This window comes from Vulpes vulpes, chromosome 13 (genome assembly GCF_048418805.1).
Source record: "Vulpes vulpes isolate BD-2025 chromosome 13, VulVul3, whole genome shotgun sequence".
NCBI lineage: Eukaryota > Metazoa > Chordata > Mammalia > Carnivora > Canidae > Vulpes > Vulpes vulpes.
In genome coordinates, this window is record NC_132792.1 from 117,033,396 (window position 1) to 117,051,748 (window position 18,353).

An 18,353-nucleotide genomic window follows, 5' to 3' on the forward strand; every position below is an offset into this window, starting at 1 on the left:
GCGCCCCGCACACAGCAGGCCAGGCGCCCGGGTCTCGCGTCCCGGATCTAAGCCGTCGTCAGGGCTCCCGAGGAACCGGCAGCGCCGCGGCTCAGACCCGGTCAGCACGAGGGCGGAGCCGGTCCGCGTACCGGTTCCCGCAGCAGCCGACGGCGCCACATCCTCAACCCTGGCCAAGAACCGCCGGTTCGCGGTCCCCGTACCCACCCCGCCCCACGCTCCTGGAAGGAGAGCAGAGGCCGGCCACGCGCATGCGCGCCAGGCCACGCCTGTCAGCGCGCGCAGGCGCAGCCTCCCCTTCCTGATCGCCTCGCGCTCCACCCCTCTCCAGGAAGCCTTCCAGTCCCGCCCCCCGAGAGCAATGGCGAATGTGATTGGGCACTCTGGTTGTCCATTAGGCTGGCCCTCACTGCCATTGGCCGCCGGGGGAAAAAGCCTGCCGCTGGTCTTCGGCCTGCTCCTGCGAGCCCCCGCGCCACCGCGGAAGCCGCCATTGGCGGAGGCTGGGCTCGCGGCCGCTCACTTCCGGTCTCCGCGCGCCCACCCCGCCGCTGCCGCCGCCGCCGCCGCCGCCGCCGCCGCCCTCAGCCTCCCCGCCCCCCGCCCTTCCACCATGGCCGCCCGTGTGTGGTGTGGGGAGAAGCTGGTCCTCCGTGTCGCCCTGTAGCGCGCACTGCCTCACCCTCACCCCGGGGGGCCGGATCCAAAGGGACCTCGGGGCCCCAGCCAGGAAGGGCTCCCACCCCTACCTCAGGGGCAGGACTCCCGAGGCAGACACTTAGGGGCTCCTGTGCCTGTCGGGGTGCGAGACCGAGAGGGCTCCGTCCGTCCCGCGGGGCGGAAGGCTGCCCTGCGCGCCTCCGAGAGGCAGACCCTCAGCCAGCGCCCCGGGCGGCAGCGCCCCTGCAGGCACAGGACCCAGAGGGGGTCCTCGGCGCGGGGACCCCTGCCCGGCCCCGCTCGGAGCGCCGGCCCCCGGGCCTCCTCCCGTCTGGTGGCCGCAGCCATGGAGTTACAGAAGGGAAAGGGGGCAGCAGCAGCAGCTGCTTCGGGAGCAGCGGGAGGTGGAGGAGGAGCGGGAGCAGGAGCCCCAGGAGGGGGGAGGCTGCTACTTTCCACCAGTTTGGATGCCAAGGATGAGTTAGAGGAGGTAGGTGTGGGGGTGGGGAAGGGATCCAAGCCACGGGCCGAGGAGGGCCCCGGAATGGACACGGGCAGGGGGGTCGGGGACGCGGCCTGCGGGGGTTTTCCGAGGCGACGCGAGCGCCGCTGCAGACTTCCTGCTCCTGGAGGAAGGAGCGCGGGCCAACTTCCTGGACAGGTTGTCATGGCAACAGCAGCCCCGGGACCGAGACGGGTGGGGGGCGTTCGAGGCTCTGCCGGCGGTATTGTTGACATTGGTTTCCGCGCGGAGGCCCCAGCTCGCCTGCGCACCGGCACTGCCTCGGCCGGGGTGCCGGGGTGCCGGGGTGGGGTGTCCACCGCACTGACCTGGGGACGCGGACCCGAGAAGCAGGGGTGCACACGAAGTCCCAGCCCGCGCAGCGGTGCGGTGACTGGGGGCACCACCCTTGGGAAGCAGAAGGCGCGCGGCTCCAGGGAGGTCACGCTGCGCACTGGACCCCCCCCCCCCCATGCCGCCTTGGCCCCCTCCCTTGTCCCTGAGGGGCCAGAGCACTGTGGGGAGACCCAGGGCTGAGTCCTGACTGCGGAGCCCTAACGCAGTCAACTCCGTGGTTATCCGGACGCCTCCCTGGCCGTCTCCCTGCTTCTGACGCGGTCACTGCTGCTACCACTACCTGCTAGTACAGGGTGGGCAGGCATACAGGAGGAATTCATGGTTTAGGTTTGAAAAAATGATGGAACAGATGCAGAAATGAACTTTGTAAATCAAGATGGCTGGATATGGCTTTTTGGATCATCCACCGACAGATGTATGCTCACGCTGCTTTTCTGTCCTGCTTCTCCCCCATAATTCTGTGTGCATTTAGAGAAATCAGAATTTTTCTACTGCTATTTCTGTCAGCTAAGGTAGATAGAATTAGGAACATCAACAATGCTACTAAAAGTAATGTATTCCCAAAACAAATAAAAATGACTAGGGTTGTCTGGCACTTTGAATTACCCACTTTTTAAGGAATGGCCAGAGTCGTTGTCAGAGTGTTTATTAAGCCCAGTCTGGTACCGCAGCCCTAGAATTGTAGAAAGAACATGGTTGATCCCAGTTTGGGTGGAGGGGAAAAGACCCCAAGCTTGGATGAAAAATCTGTTCCCCACCCTGATTGGCAGGGTTCATCTTGCCTCTGCAGAGTGGTACAGCATCCTGCTCTGAACAGGGACACTTGCCAGTGAGCTCAGTGATAGGGCAGGAGAGAACCATAAAGGAGGAAACATTCATTTATTTATTTATTTATTTATTTATTTATTTATTTATTTATTTATTTATTTAGCTTTTTTGGGCTGAGCATGAACTTTCAACTGTTTCTGGGGGTGGGGGGGTGGGGAGATGGTCTCTCTCTCTCTTTTCCTCCTGTCCTTCCTGTTGTAGATATTTCCAGCATGTCTTGGCTTCCCTGTTTCCTTCTTTGGCCTTTACCCTTTGCATTTGAATTTTCCAGCCTCGCCATTGCTTTTAACCCATGTGTGTAGTTCCCACTGGACCAGAGTGTCTCTAAGGGTCCAACTTACTGGCTTCTTTCTCTGGGTCTCCCCACAGAGCTCTGCATACAGACGTTATCAAAACCTGCTGTTGACTGGTCTCTATTCTGCTGTGGTGGTTTGCATCCCAGGCCTACCTGTTGCCCAGGAACACAGAGGGAGCTTCCTAATCGTGTATGCTTCCTATGCGCAGAGTCCCAGGAAAGTAGGATGAGGGATACCCACATCTGCTTTACAGAGCTTATCATCTGAAAATTGAGTGAGCATGCCCACAAGGAAGGGGAAAAAAACAAACACCCACTCCTGCACCTGGTCAAAGTAGTGAAGAGGCTGGGGTCATTGTAGCTGCACATGATGAGGAGAGGCCCCTGGGTGTCCTGGACCATGAAACACTGCTGACGAGTGTCCCCGCCAGGCCTGTGACTCTTACCCAAGGGAGTGTTTGTTGGATCCTTGCTTCTCTTTGGCTCTGTTCCTCTCTGAAGGGGAGATTCTTGCCCGACCCTTTCCAGTTTGGGAAATGAGATAAATATAGTGCCAGAGATTGGAGCTGGTTGGAACATTCAGCTCTTAGTCTCTGGGCCCACAGCTGTCTTTCATTCCTCGCTAGGAAGGACCTGGTCCACTTTGAAGTCAGGCTGGACCTGTCCTGAAGTCAGGACCAGTGGCTCGGATGAGTTAGAACTTCCTCCCAAGCTGTGGACAGGTCTAAGGTTGCACTGGGTCAAGGTGTATCCATGCCTTGTCTCTGAAGAATCTCCAGGGAACAGGCTTTGAGCCATCTCTCATTTTTCCCCTGAAATCCTCATTTCCCTGATGTGGGATTCTTGACTGTAGAGTACTTGGAACCTAGCGTATTCCTATTTAGTGGCTCCTCACTAATGTAGGCTCTTGAGGACTCTGTAGATTGGAGCACATCTTCTTTTCCTGAAGAGAGTGGTATTTCCTCTTTCAGGGCCACTGACTTCCCATAAGAGAGCAATATGTGTATGTTCACCTGTCTGAGGGAGCAGAAACTGGGAGGTTAGGGGGATCTCTCTGACTTCAGTCCCCAGTCCAACTGGCCACTTGGAAGGCCTTCCCCTTCTCTGCCTCTGCTCCGTCTATTGCTTCTGTGAGGGAAGAACATGGTCAGGTAGTCTTGGTACTAGAAAAATGATTTCAGGAGCTCCTAGCAATGGTAAATATTTACTCAGCTCTCTGAGGTCCTGTCATGGAGGGCTTACTCTGAAGCAATTGTTGGCAACTGCATGTATGATTACGTGTGTTTACTAAGGGCCTCTGGGGACTGGGGGAGTAGTGGGGGTACTTCTACTTGGTTGTAGGGTTTGACATCCTGCAACCCTCTTTGACAGGTTGTAGTCCTGTGGCTCTGAATCCTTTGGGTTTTTTTTTTTTTTTTTTTTTTTTTAATCCTTTGTAATTAGGTCTCCCATCTCTGTTTGGAAAAGTTATTTCTGTAGTTTGGGAAGAGCAGAACCTTTTACATTTCGGTTGCCTGGAAAGGACTGGTCCTCACTTTTCTCTCCTCATGGCTTTTATCCGTCCCTCCAGATTCTAGACTCTCACTTTGTATGTCCTTAACTGGGCCACCCTATTCCAAGAGGCCACTTTTGTCTTGACTGGGCAGTGACCCGAAGAAGTGACTCAAGCTTCGGAGTGGAGCTTCGAATATCAAGGAGGGGCCTAGAGAAATGTGGTTCTGTCCAAGGTCTCTGTGTGTTACATCATAGCCAGAAACTCAGCCATTCCTTAGGGTCGTGTACCCAGCTTTGCATGCAGATCGTGGTGCAGAGCCTTCTCCCACCTCCGGCACCCTTCCTTTCCTCTTCTCTCCTAGAAGACGAAGTGTACAGAGGGTAATTAGGACAGGAAGCTTTTACATACATTATCTTGTGTAATCCTCAGACTAACCTCATAATGTTCGTTTTTTTTTTTTTTTTTTTAAACAAGCAACGTTTTAAAACTTAAGTAATTAATTTTCAGAGAGCATGAGCAGGGGAGGGGGTAGAGGGAGTGGAAGAGAGAATCTCAAGCAGACTTCCTGCGAGTACAGAGCTGACCTGGGGCGATCCTGAGATCATGAGATCATGACCTGAATTGAAATCGAGCTTGATGCCCAATCAACTGAGCCACCCAGGTGCCCGTTTCTGTTTTTCAGATGAGAAAAATCAGAGTTTAGAGAGTCCAAGGAACTCACCCCAGATTAGCTTAAAGTGGCAGGTAGTGGGGTGCTTCTCTCCCGTGCTTGTCGGTGTGCTCGTTAGCTAGCTGCTGTTTGACTTCTCTTGCATCTCTGTTGATTCAGCAGAGACTTCCTCCTCCGAGTAGGAAGTAATCTCTAGAATTTTAGGATGCAGATGTAGTAACTGGAGGAACTGGTTCTCCAGTCACTGATAACTACCTTGGGTTAGACAGGGATGCAATTTAAAAAGGGAGAATCCATTCTGATGTTTTTCCTTCCCTCTTCTGTGGGAGCCAGAGCCAGAGCTGGAACTCACAGCTCAGCTTTCATGTGATCGATGTGCCTCACAAGTACACAGGTGTTTGTGTGAAGGCTCAGTGTGCTCATCTGACCTAATTTGGAGGCTAGTCAGACCTGATGGGCAGTGAGATTGTGATACCTTCAAATTGGAATGGCTTTGGGCCTGATATAGGTCAGAGGTTTGTGGTTGTGGGAGCTCCTTGCCATAACACTCAGTTCTCTGCACCATCCTGTGCTTCGGGTCAGGAATGGATGCTGGCAGCCTTAGGGCTCTTTGAAGGGAGAGACATATGATCATCCTTCATTCCTACACCACTTTTCCATTGCCTTTATTCATGGGTTCCTCTCAATGCTTCAGTGGATCCACTTCTCAGCAAAATGTTTGTGATGACCTGTAGGATTGGGGGGAAGTAAGTTGCCTGCCTCTGTTCAGTTTGCCAGCATCACCATCACTGGGAATTGGGTATTGGTTTTCCTTAAAGAGTTTTGGAGTTAGTCCTAAATATAAAGTTTTAAATGATGCCAAGAAGTAATTTAGGTGGTGATAATGGAGAGGCTTGCTGATTTAATGAGAGATACGTCTGTCAGTGTCTTCTCAATATTTAGTGTTTAGCTTCTTTGGAACAGGGACCAGTGACTAAGATCTCCTTAGAATAATGAGCACCTGCCATGTTAGACTTGGCCTTTGAAACTTAGAGTGGCTTTGGGTGGGCTTTAATGCAGCCGTCCCCACCTTTGTGTGACCAGAGGCTTGAACAATTTGGCCTTTTGTTCATTAGTCCTTTTCTCACATTCTTTTTTTTAAAATTTATTTTTAACTTTTTTGGGGGACATTTCAAACAAAAAAAAAGTAGGGAGAATAGTATGATTCCGCTGGAGCCACCACTCTACTTTGGTACTTACCAGTCCACAGCAATCTTGTTTTATCTCCCCCTAAGTCTCTGGATTATTTTGAAACAAATCCAGTGATATTTATCCAAGATAAATAATTTCCTTTGCAGATACTTCATCTGTACGTCTGTGAGGGAAGAATTTTTTTTAACATAACAATGATGTCATGCCTAAAAATATTAATAGTAATTCCTTAATGTAATAAAATACTGCTCAAATTCATTGTCTCAGAAGTTCTTTTTATAGCTGGTTCAAATCAGTGTTCAGACAAGGACTGAAACGTTGCATTTGATATGCTTCTTTAATTTTTTTTTTTTTAAGATTTATCCATTTTAGAGAGAGAACAGGAGGAGGGGCAGAGAGTATCTTAAGCAGACCTTGTACAGAGTGCATAGCCCAACAGAGGGTTTGATCCCAGGACCTGAGATCATGACCTGAGCTGAAACTAAGAGTCAGATGCTCAACCGACTGTGCCACCAAGGCGTCCCAATTTGTTTCTTTAAATTTTTTGTAAAGATTTTATTTATTAGAGAGAGAGTACCGGGTTAGGGGCAAAGGAAGAAGGAGAAGCAGACTCCCTGCTGAGCAAGGAGCCCAATGTGAGACTTGATCCCAGGACCCTAGGATCATGACCTGAGCCGAAGGCAGACTCTTAACCCACTAAGCCACCCAAGGCACTCCAGTGTTTCTTAATTTTTAAAAAACTTTTTATTTTAAAATGATTTCATAAATAAAATCTTTAAAAAAATGATTTCAAGCTTAGAAAAATAATACCTAGAACTCTTATATATTCTTCACCCAGATTCAACAGTTACTGACATTATTTCTCTGTATACATATTGTTTTAACCTTTTGAGAATAAGTTGCAGCCATGAGGCCACTTAGGATTTAAATACTTATTGTGTATTTCCTAAGAACAAAGATCTTCAGTTACATAACCACTGTTCTGTTGTCAAGATCAGAACATTTAACATCAATATGCTACTGTTACGGAACATACTCAGATTTTTTTTTTTTTTTTTGATTCATGAGAGAGAGAGAGAGAGAGGCAGAGACACAGGCAGAGGGAGAAGCAGGCTCCATGCAGGGAGCCTGATGTGGGACTCAATCCCAAGACTCTGGGTTTATGCCCTGAGCCAAAGACAAGACACTCAACCACTGAGCCACCCAGGTGTCCCGAACATACTCAGATTTAACGGTTGTCCCGATAATGTTGATATGTGTCTAGGATCACAAGTTGAGTTTAGGCGCACTCTATAATCTAAAGCAGATTCTTAGTCTCTATTTTTGATGACTTTAAACACTTTAGACAGGTCAGTTATTTTGTAAAATATCTCTGAAATTGGGTTGTCTGAAATTTCTTCCATGACTGGGTTGAGATGATTCAATTTTGGCCAGAAAAGAACAAGTACTGTTCTAGTGTCATCAGTGCATGGTGTTGAGGCATATGTGTCACGAGTCCATTTGTGTCCTTATCAGTGATAACTAATTTTGATCACTTGCTTAAGGTGGTATCTTCCAGAATTTCCTGCAGTTATTCTTTCCTCTGTGTAATTAAGTATTTTGAACCCACGTAAATATTCTCTTGTGCAGCTTCACCTCTGACTTAGTGCCCATTGATGACACTCGCCTGAATCCCTTTATTTTTTTTTTAAGATTGTATTTATTTATTCATGAGAGAGAGGTAGAGACATAGGCAGAGGGAGAAACAGGTTCCTCACAGGGAGCCTGATGTGGGACTTGACCCCCAAATTGGGATCACATCCTGAGCCAAAGGCAGACGCTCAATCACTGAGACACTCCTGAATCCCTTCTTGTTCCTGTTGTTTCTAATGCATTATTGGTTGACATTCCAGTGTGAGGGAGAGCTTTCCTTCTCTGTGTATTCATTATGGGTGTATCTATTAGTATGGATTCTTATTTTATTCAATGGGTTATAATCCTTTCTTTTTTTTTCCCCCAGTAAACTCTATACCCAACATGGGGCTTGAATTCATGACCCTGAGATCAAGAGTCATGTGCTCCACTGACTGAGCCCCCCCCCCCCCCCCCCCCCCCGCAATGGGCTATAATCTTAAGCCTATTTTAATACATGGGTCTCCCCCTTCCTGCTTTTTTTTCTTGCAATTTGTACGTTAAAGACCTAGGTACTGGGCAGCCCAGGTGGCTCAGCAGTTTAGTGCCGCCTTCAGCCCAGGACCTGATCCTGGAGACCCAGGATCGAATCCCACGTCGGGCTCCCTGCATGGAGCCTGCTTCTCCCTCTACCTGTGTCTCTGCCTCTCTCTCTCTCTCTTTTTTTTTTTTTTAAGATTTCATTTATTTATTCATGAGATACACAGAGAGAGGCAGAGACACAGGCAGAGGGAGAATCAGGCTCCACGCAGGGAGCCTGAGGTGGGACTCCATCCCAGGTCTCCAGGATCAGGCCCTGGGCTGTAGGCGGCGCTAAACCACTGAGCCACCCAGGCTGCCCCAAATAAATAAAATCCTAAAAAAATAAAAATAAAAAAAATAAAGACCTAGGTAACCTGTCATGCTTTCCACCCTCTGGACTTAGCTGATTATATCCCTGTGTAACTTCACTTGTAAACTGGTGGATCTAGAGTATGGTGAGGTTTACATTTCTTGAAAACTTTTTTTGAGGTCAGAAATACTTTGTAGATGGTGGTGTGACACACTCTGAACTTTTTCTCACCCCTTCACAGAGATTAGAAAGATGCATGAGCATTGTGACATCGATGACTACTGGTGTCTCAGAGAGGGAGGCCAATGATGCCCTCAATGCTCACGTGAGTATTATGCTGTCCTCCGTCCACTTCTGCTTTGGAAGCTTTGAGACGTGATCCAAAAGAAAGAAAGACTTAAGTGGTTGGGAATCGGGTGTGAAGTAACTGTCTAGGCTCCTGGAACTGGGCTTCCCAGCTCCCCTCTCTCTCTCAATGTGGGAATCTGTCTCGGTGCTTAGGTGACTTTAAATAACAACTTTTAAAAATAACTCCGTTCTTTAGTGACTTTTTTTCTTTGCAAGTTATTCTCGCATATTTGATCCTTTACACTCTTCCCCCCCCCCTTTTTTTTAGAGGAAGGGAGGGGCAGAGGGAGAGAGAGATTAAGCAGGCTCCACACCTAGCACAGAGCCCAACTTGGGGCTCCACCTCATGACCCTGAGATCAGGACCAAAGCAAGAGTCAGAGTCAAAACCAAGAGTCAGATCCTTAACAGACTGAGCCACCCAGGTGCCCCATGATCCTTAATATTTCCTAATCTGTAAGATTGAAAGGACTTTAAATAGTACCTGGAAGGATCTTAGAGTAATTCCTGGCACATAGTGAACGTTAAGTAAATATTTCCTTTTTATTAGTAGTATATTATTTTTATTGTGTCTTCACCTTACGAATACCACAGGCTCAATGATTTGTCCAAGGTCTTGACTTGATAAGTATGCTTATCACCTGTGAATTGCTCTGCAGCTTCTTCCTCCCTCCTAAAGGCTGTTAAGGTCTGGTAAAGGTGATAGAGTAGGATTTTTTTTTTTTAAGTTTTCTCTAAAGATTTACTTATTTTAAGACTTTGTTCATTTGAGAGAGGGAGAGCACACGCATGTGCACAAAACAGTGGGGGCAGGTGGCAGAGGGTGAAGCAGACTGTTCACTGAGTAGGGTGGAGCTCGATGCGAGACTCCATCCCAGGACCATGAGGTCATGACCTGAGCCAAAGGCAAACTCTCAACTATCTCAGCCACCTAGACACCCCTATTACTTATTTTGAGAGCACAGGCACATATGAGAGAGGGAGGGGCAGAAGGAGAGAATCTTTCACGCAGAGTCCCTGCTGAGCGTGGAGCCTGATGTGGCTTCATCTCAGGACCCATGAAATCGTGACCTGAGCCAAAAACCAAGAGTAGGAACCTCAACTGACTGAGCCACCCAGGTGCCCTTAAAGATTTTAAGTAACCACTGTATCCAACATGGAGATCAAGAGTTTCTCACTCCATTGACTGAGCTAGCCGGGTGCCCCTTTTCTTTCCACTTTAAACACTTTCTTATCTTCTCCTTCTGGCCTGCATCAACCCTTGGAGAAAACAGTAGGCTCTGTCCTTTCCCTCCACCTCTTTCCTGAAACAGATAACTTCATCACTTTTAGGAGAAGGAAGTCATCGGATAGAAGATTTAATGATTCTCCTATGCAGATTATTCAGGAGGTCCCAAGTTTTCTGGGAGAAACTGTTCAGGAACTTTCCTCCTGTGAGTGACAACTAGTTTTTTTTTTTCCCTTCCTCATATCCTAGGTATGCAAAGGCCCCCCACAGCATGAGGAAATCTGCCTGGGTCTCTTCACCCTCGTCCTCACTGAACCTGCCCAAGCCCAAAAGGTAAGACTCTCTACTCTGGACCACAGACTCCCCTCATGTAGTCTGAGGATATGATGGAACGTAATGGTTAGCTGGCATAGTGCTGGCCCTGTTAGCCAGAGCTGGGCCACCTAGTTGTCTGGATATGTTTACAACTGGCTGCCTTTTTTTTTTTTTTTTTAAGATTTTATTTATTGATTCATGAGAGACACAGAGAGACACGCAGACACAGGCAGAGGGAGAAGCAGGCTCCTCACAGGGAGCCCGATGCGGGACTCGATCCCAGGACTCTGGGATCATGCCCTGAGCCAAAGGCAGACACTCAGCCACTGAGCCACCCAGGTGTGCCTACAACCCTCTTTTTATTCTCAATGAATTGGTCATTCTCTGACTCTGATCCTTTCTCTATCTAGATCCTGAAGCTAAAGGGCAAGAAAAGTATTTGAAGAGTTGCACATTGTAGGTTGACGAGTCAGGGCTATGAGTGTTGGGATTCAATCCAGAGAAGACAGAATGAGTACAACCAAGTCCACTGAGAGTTCTTACTCTCAGAGGAGTGTGACTTGCAGTTTTCAGGTTCTGTCATTGGTAGCTTAACATCAAAGCATATAGGATTTAACAGGTTAATACTGATAATTGATTTAGCAGTAGTGTAGTGACCAGGAGAACCTTGGAGCCCACTGGAGCCAGACTTCCTCAGGAATACTATGTGAAAACTAGTCTGGGGTCTTCACAGCCAGAAAAGTATCTTTTTTTTTTTTTTTCTTTTACAATTGTATTTTATTTTTTCATGAGAGACAGAGAGGTAGAAACATAGGCAGAGGGAGAAGCAGGCTCACTGTGAGGAGGCTGATGGACTCAATCCCAGGACCCTGAGATCGCAACCTGAGCCGAAGGGAGACGCTCAACCGAGCCACCCAGGTGCCCCTAGAAGAGTGTCCTTTATGTGGAATGGTTTAAATGGGATCCTTGCCTGGGGTGAAGGATTGGGAAAGATGATCTTTTTGGATTCTACTCTTTCCATAATAAAGCAGCAAAATTCTCTTTTGCGTCTCCAGATTTCGCTTTTCTAGCAGTTCTGTGTCCCTGGATACTTGGGGTGATGATTTAGAAGTATGTGTCTGGTATCTGGCATTAACTATATGACACTACAGAGGGCAACTTGGAGGGGGTAATTCCGTGTTCTCATTGGCCCTTCCTTGAACAAGTATGGAAGGAAACACACATGCTTGGTGGCCTGCTATGTTGGGCTCTATCTAGACAAGATTTCATTTAATCCTCTCAAAAGCCATATGAGGTTGGTGGTGTTGTCCCCTCTTTCCAAACTGCTCCTAGTTTACCTATAAATTAACTGGAGATCAGAGACCTTGTCATTTGTTCAAGGAGAAACAAAGAAAATCATTCCCAGGGACAAGGACAGGATGCCCCTGGCTCCCTGGCATAGCTGCTTGAATTAACCTCAGGGGAAGGATCTATGGGTGTGGCAGCTTGCTGTGTTTATACTCCTCTGATGACAACTGGAGTAGCGTCCAAGATGAGGATAGGTGGTAGAATAGCAGGTAGTCACAGGTCCTTGGTGTCTCAGGCCATTTTGGGCTGGAATCTCACTGAGTTAACTTGACATTTCATTTTCATACTGGATTTACCACCGAGATCCTTGAAGACAAATGAATGTCTCCAATTTGGTGCTGTTAAACAGTAATAAGACCTGCTATAGCTACTCTTTTGAGAAGAAATTGTTATAAAGGGATCCCTGGGTGGCGCAGCGGTTTGGTGCCTGCCTTTGGCCCAGGGCGCGATCCTGGAGACCCGGGATCGAATCCCACGTCGGGCTCCCGGTGCATGGAGCCTGCTTCTCCCTCTGCCTGTGTCTCTGCCTCTCCCTCTCTCTCTCTCTGTGACTATCATAAGTAAATAAAAATTAAAAAAAAAAAAAGAAATTGTTATAAAGAAGATGTGGTATCTATATTCAATGGAATATTACTCAGCCATCAGAAAGGACAAATACCCACCATTTGCTTTGATGTGGATGGAACTGGAGGGTATTATGCTGAGTGAAATAAGTCAGTCAGAGAAAGACAATCCTCATATAACTTTATTCTTCTGTGGAATATAAGAAATAAAGAAAGGAACCATAAGGGAAAGGAGGGAAACTGAGTGGGGGAAATTAGAGAGGAAGTCAAACCATGAGAGACTCCTAACTTTGGGAAACATACAAAGAGTTGCAGAAGGGGGGCTGGGGCAATGAGGCGACTGGGTGATGGGCACGGAGGGGGGCATGTGATGGGGTGAGCACTAGGTGTTATACTATATGTTGGCAAACTGAATTTAAATAAAATATTTTTTAAAAGAAAATAAAAAAGAAAAATTGTTGGCAAAGATGGGGGTGGAGTGGTTGAGATTAAGATTTCATTTTCTTGGGCAGCCCTGGTGGCTCAGCGGTTTAGCGCCGCCTTCAGCCCAGGGCGTGATCCTGGAGACCTGGGAACAAGTCCCATCAGGCTCCCTGCATGGAGCCTGCTTCTCCCTCTGCCTGTGTCCTCGTGAATAAATAAATAAAATCTTAAAAAAAAAAAATTTCGTTTTCTCTTGTGTGGGTTTTCATAAATATAGTTAAAATCTCGTGTAGTCACCTCAGTGCAAATTTGTCTAATCTGCTGGTTTTGTTTGTTTTGGGTGGGATCTGAATCAGCAAGGTCCATCAGTAAACCTTGTGAAGGGGACGAGATGTGGGTGGTATTTCTAGCTTTTTGCCTCACCTGGCAGTGAAAGGCCATAGCGCTCTGCATTGTGAATGCCTGTGAGGTTCTGAATTCAGCCATCCAGACATGGCAAGGACTAGAGCACTTTGTCTTTGTGCCCTGGGACAGCCCTATGCGGGCGGCACAGGTGCTTCTTTTTCCTTGGGCCTCATAGCTGCACCAGGATTGTATTCACACGCTGTTTCCAAGTCAGTCCCCTCCCTGGAGCATATGGGGCTGAGAGGCCCCTGTCAGGGCTCTCTTTAAAAAAAAAAAAAAAAAAAAACATTTTATTTATTTATTCATGAGAGAGAGAGAGAGAGAGAGAGAGGCAGAGGGAGAAGCAGGCTCCATACAGGGAGCCTGACGTAGGACTTAATCTCGGGTCTCCAGGATTACCCCCTGGGCTGAAGGTGGCGCTAAACCGCTGAGCCACCCGGGCTACCCTAGGGCTCTTCAGATAAAGCAGTGTAGTTGGGTTCGGAAGACAGCTGAAAAACTGGCAGGTGATAAGTCACTGAAAGACCTTGAGCCAGGTCAGAGTGTGGAAAGAATTGGTGGCATATCTCTGAGGTGCTTTGATCCTTTCCCTAAAAGGGTGATTATCTTGTGAAATCCTTCTGTCCTACAAAAGTTTCGGGTAGGAGTTACTGATGAGGACTGATTCTGATGCGTTGTTTTCGGCTTCAGCTTAAAACAAGGGGCCGGTGTTTTCTAAGGGTTTGTTTGCAGTTGACTCTGTCTCTGGACCAGAAACCTCAGGATGGAGTAGAGATTTGGTTCCTAGAGATTCTCAGGCTGAGAGGTAGGAGCAGAGGTAGGAGGTGGAGAGAGTGGTAGTGGAAACAGTCTTGAGTACATTGCAAACCTGCTCTGGGAAAGCAGGAGCTAAGGAGTGGGAGTGTGCTGGTGGGCGGGCTCAGACATCCGGGCCCGTTCTCTGCACTAGTTGGTGCAGCAAGGGCCGGTTGGACAGGTGCAGAAGAGCACTCAGTTACCGATAAAGCAGGCTGGGTTTTGGTGGAGACTGGAATGTGCATGGGGTGGGTTTTGTTCTAGTTGTATACCTTCTTTTTTTTTTTTTTTTTTAAAGATTTTATTAATTTATTCACGACAGACAGAGAGAGAGGCAGAGACACAGGCAGAGGGAGAAGCAGGCCCCATGCAGGGAGCCTAATGTGGGACTCAATCCGGTGTCTCCAGGATCACACCCTGGACTGAAGGCGATGCCAAACCGCTGGGCCACTGGGGCTGCCCACCTTTACTTTCATCTGGCCTTTTGGAGCTCTTCCGTTTATAGTCTGAGTTTATTTCTTTCCTATTTGATGTCTGAGCTGAATAGCTGGGAGCAGGCCTGATTGGGAGATGGAGGGGCTGTAGCAGTCAGTAGACAGAGCGGATAGGAAAAGTATAGCATCAGTGAAAAGGTTCCTTCTAATGGAGGAGTCAAGGCACCAGGCCTTTAGGCTGCATAGGCTCAGGCTGGAGCACTGCCACTGCCAGCACCCTTGGGGCAGAGGCACTACCTCCTCACTATCCAGACCTTTCCTTTCTTTGGAAACTCTCTGCTTCTCTTTCAAGTCAGTCAGAAAACTGGCACAGAAGTTGGTGAGGCAACTGGCGGCATCAGGATGGGGCATCCTAGTGCTCAGCTGCACGTGTGAGCAGCAGTGTGGTTGACCAGGTCCCACATGGCACGTAGAATTAGGCAGACAGTATCTGCTTTCTTCATCTGTCCCTGGTGTCTCCAGAGAGACTTGTCCTCCTTCCCTGTCCTGTGTCTATTCTACATTTCTGCTTTTGATTGAACAGACAGGGCTCCTCTCTGGTGAGTCTGGTCTCTGTCTTTGTCCTGACAGAATTTCCTTCTGCCTCTGTCTCTCTCTTCTCTGCCCATCCTCTAAGTTGTATCTGCAGGGGAGGCTCCATTTACTGACTGGTATGTTGGCAGTAGTTCACTGGTTCCGTGTAGACGTTCTTTATCCCCTCGCTTGGGCTTTTTGATCTCAGACAGAGCCAGAGGATAATCAAATCCTCCTTGGGGTGTGAAGAGTTTGTGGCACAGGAGAGATGTCTAAGTGTTGCTGTTTTTATCAGATCAGTCATTTGACTTAGGGCAGTAGAGGCAAGAGGAAGTGACAGTAGTTTACCTCTCGGGAGTCCCTCCTTACACTGAGGCCAGAGAGTAGGAGCACTTCTCTTCTGAACGACACTGATGAAGGCACTCAGGAATATGGTCTCAAAGCCACCCTCAGTCCCCACACCCCTCCCCAGCATGCTCTTCTCCTCACAGCAATTTCTAGCCCTGGTAAAGAGGTGCTAAGAGCATGGAATCTAGATAGAGAGACTGCCTGAACTTTGATTCTGGTTCTTCCGTCCCTTCAGTGACCTGGGGCGAGTTACTTTACTCTCTTCTACTTGTTTCTTCATCTGTAGGGATAAAGAAAATAGTACCTATTTCAGAGGGTTGTTGTGGGATTCAAATGCAACCATATATATGATTGTTGATGCCACTGACTTTCTGAAGTGGTGGGGTGCAGCCCACCTCATTTTTACCCTTTGTGCTGAGACCCTCCCGGAATGTAGCTCAGCAGGCCAGTAAGGCCTCTTAAGGCCTTTGTTCTGGAGTCTGGTCTCTAGAGAGCCAGGAGACTGGGAGCAAGAACACTCAGAGAAGATTGGCACGCCCTCCCACACCTTCCCGGGGTTGGGTATCCTTACAGACTCCTTCCTTTTCCAGTCTTGACAGGAGCAAAGGGCAGTACAGAGAAAAGGAGAAGTGTTTAGTTAAGGAAATTCACTTTGGTCCCGCCCCTTCCTTCTGGGGCCTTGGTCCCTGAGATCCCCTTCCCTAATGCTCCTAGCCCTTTGCTTCATCTGGCCAAGTCAATACTGGTCTAAAAACCTCCTTGGGGTCCTTTCTGGTCTGTTCAAACCCATTCTGCAGTGACTTTTCACTGGCAGATGAAAAGCAGATGGCCTCCACAAGTTTTGAGGAGAGAGAGAGAGGCAGACAAGGAGCCTTTTTTTTTTTTTTTTTTTTTTAAGATTTATTTATTTGTTCCTGAGAGACAGAGAGGCAGAGACACAGGCAGAAGGAGAAGCAGGCTCCCTGTGGGGAGCCTGATGCGGGACTTGATTACAGGATCACGAGCCAAAGGCAGATGCTCAACCAGAGTCACCCAGGTGCCCCGACAAGGAGCCTTAGCAGAGTAGCTTTGCTCCTTCTCCTCACCTTGTGTGACAGGGCCAGGGGTGGGTTCAGGATGGAGGAGCCCTGTGGAAGGACAGCATCCAGAGTGGAAGGTCTTTTGTTGCCACTTAAATCCCATGGGTGGAATTTAAGGGGAAAGGGGGGAGCCTGTCCTCAATCTGCCGGCTGCTTAAAAACCTTGCTTCTCGGGATCCCTGGGTGGCGCAGTGGTTTGGCGCTTGCCTTTGGCCCAGGGCGCGATCCTGGAGATCCGGGATCGAATCCCACATCAGGCTCCTGGTGCATGGAGCCTGCTTCTCCCTCTGCCTATGTCTCTGCCTCTCTCTCTCTCTCTCTCTGTGTGACTATCATAAATAAATAAAAATTAAAAAAACAAAACAAAACAAAAAAACAAAAAAAAAACCTTGCTTCTCACAGTGTTACCGGGACTTGGCTCTGGTGAGTCGTGATGGCATGAATATCGTCCTGAATAAGATCAACCAGATACTCATGGAGAAGTACCTGAAGTTGCAGGATACCTGCCGTACTCAGGTAAGGCCAGGAGAAGAGAGATCCAGCTCAGAGACATCACAGATGATGGGTCCTCTCTCCTAAAGGGAAGGGAAGGAGAAATTGGGGTAACACACCCCTACCTTTATACACCTGAACTGTAATATGCTTGGATTCACCCCTTACTCAAATTCACAGGCCCTCCTCTTCATCCATCTTTTCCTCTCTCCTTTAGTTGGTGTGGTTGGTACGGGAACTAGTGAAGAGTGGGGTTCTGGGAGCCGATGGTGTGTGCATGACATTCATGAAGCAGATTGCTGGTGAGTTGATGACAAGAGCATAAAGAAGAAAGGAAAGGAACCCAAAGGCTAGATGCGGGCGATGGAGGACTAAGCGCCCGGGGGTCTCAATTCCTGGGTTGCCTCGACTCTCTTTCTGAGACAGGTCTCCTCTGGCCACACATTGCAGAAAGAAACATAAAAGTCAATGGGGTCTTTTGAAGCAATAAGTCTGCCTTGTTTTCCTTCCTGCCAAATTCAGGGTCTGATATAGAATAGTTGGCCTGTGTTGGCCAGTCCTCACTCTGGGGCTCCATGGTATGTTGGATCAGGAAGGATCTGAAAGGAATGAGAAGTGAGGGCACATCATTTGTCTCCATCACATTATGCTTTCAGAAATCCAGTGTCTTCCTGGGCTACACCCCCATGTTCTGAACGCTTGCTTCCAAATAGTTCTGACATGTGATGGGGACCAGTTTAAGGGAGGAACTATGTCATAGAAGAGACCCTGACATTTGGGTTTTATTATCTCCTTGGCATCAGTGATCTCTGTCCAAGCCACTAAATACCCAAAAGGCCTCCCCATGCTACCTCTTCTACTCCCAATATCACATATGTTTGTTTAAAACCGACTCTGCTCTCTATCTCACTATTCCCATTAGCTCTTTGCTTCCTCTATAGGATTTGCTGTAACACTGGTACTCCTGTTGTGCATAAGCTGTTGTGCATAAGCCTTACTCTGTGTGATACGTGACTATGTGAACATTGACTTTTAAATTTTTTTATTATTATTTTTAAAGATTTTATTTATTTATTTATTTATTTATTTATTTATTTATTTGCTCACGAGAGACGGAGAGAGAGAGCGAGAGAGGCAGAGACACAGGCAGAGGGAGAAACAGGCTCCCTGTGGGGAGCCTGATGTGGGACCCGATCCTGGGACTCCAGGATCATGCCCCGGGCCGAAGGCAGGCGCTAAACCCGCTGAGCCACTCAGGGATCCCAACATTGACCTTTTAAATTAGGACTGGAGCAGGCATAGTGTTTTGCTGGCTTTTACCTCCTGGCATTGCCTTCCCAGTTTGGTCCATAGTCTCCTCTTCCCATCCTCAGACCTTGGTCTGGCATCACCAGGTGTTACTTCTGTCCCAGGAAGTTCCACAGCAAGCACGGAAGACCATGATACCTGGAAGCAAGAAACCTTTGGCCTGTCATGAGCCAGACTTGGGATTGGGGACACCCT

The 18,353-nt window shown here is 48.3% G+C and overlaps 1 protein-coding gene across 4 annotated transcripts in view; it reads left to right on the plus strand.

Annotated features, from left to right (window-relative positions):
- Positions 1 to 281: 281 nt before the first annotated feature.
- Positions 282 to 18,353, plus strand: part of INTS3 (integrator complex subunit 3) — a 39,454-nt gene continuing 21,382 nt past the window's right edge. Inside the window, exons 1-6 of one of the 4 annotated variants that reach the window (XM_072732356.1) lie at positions 1,356 to 1,934; positions 2,717 to 2,832; positions 8,743 to 8,826; positions 10,326 to 10,409; positions 16,761 to 16,874; positions 17,068 to 17,152. In XM_072732356.1, coding sequence (XP_072588457.1) covers positions 8,758 to 8,826; positions 10,326 to 10,409; positions 16,761 to 16,874; positions 17,068 to 17,152 — 352 coding nt within the window. In that variant the 5' untranslated portion in view covers positions 1,356 to 1,934; positions 2,717 to 2,832; positions 8,743 to 8,757. Of the gene's footprint in view, positions 1,322 to 1,355; positions 1,935 to 2,716; positions 2,918 to 8,742; positions 8,827 to 10,325; positions 10,410 to 16,760; positions 16,875 to 17,067; positions 17,153 to 18,353 lie in introns of those variants that run through there. The other 3 variants (XM_025997102.2, XM_072732355.1, XM_072732357.1) reach the window with 3 other exon arrangements.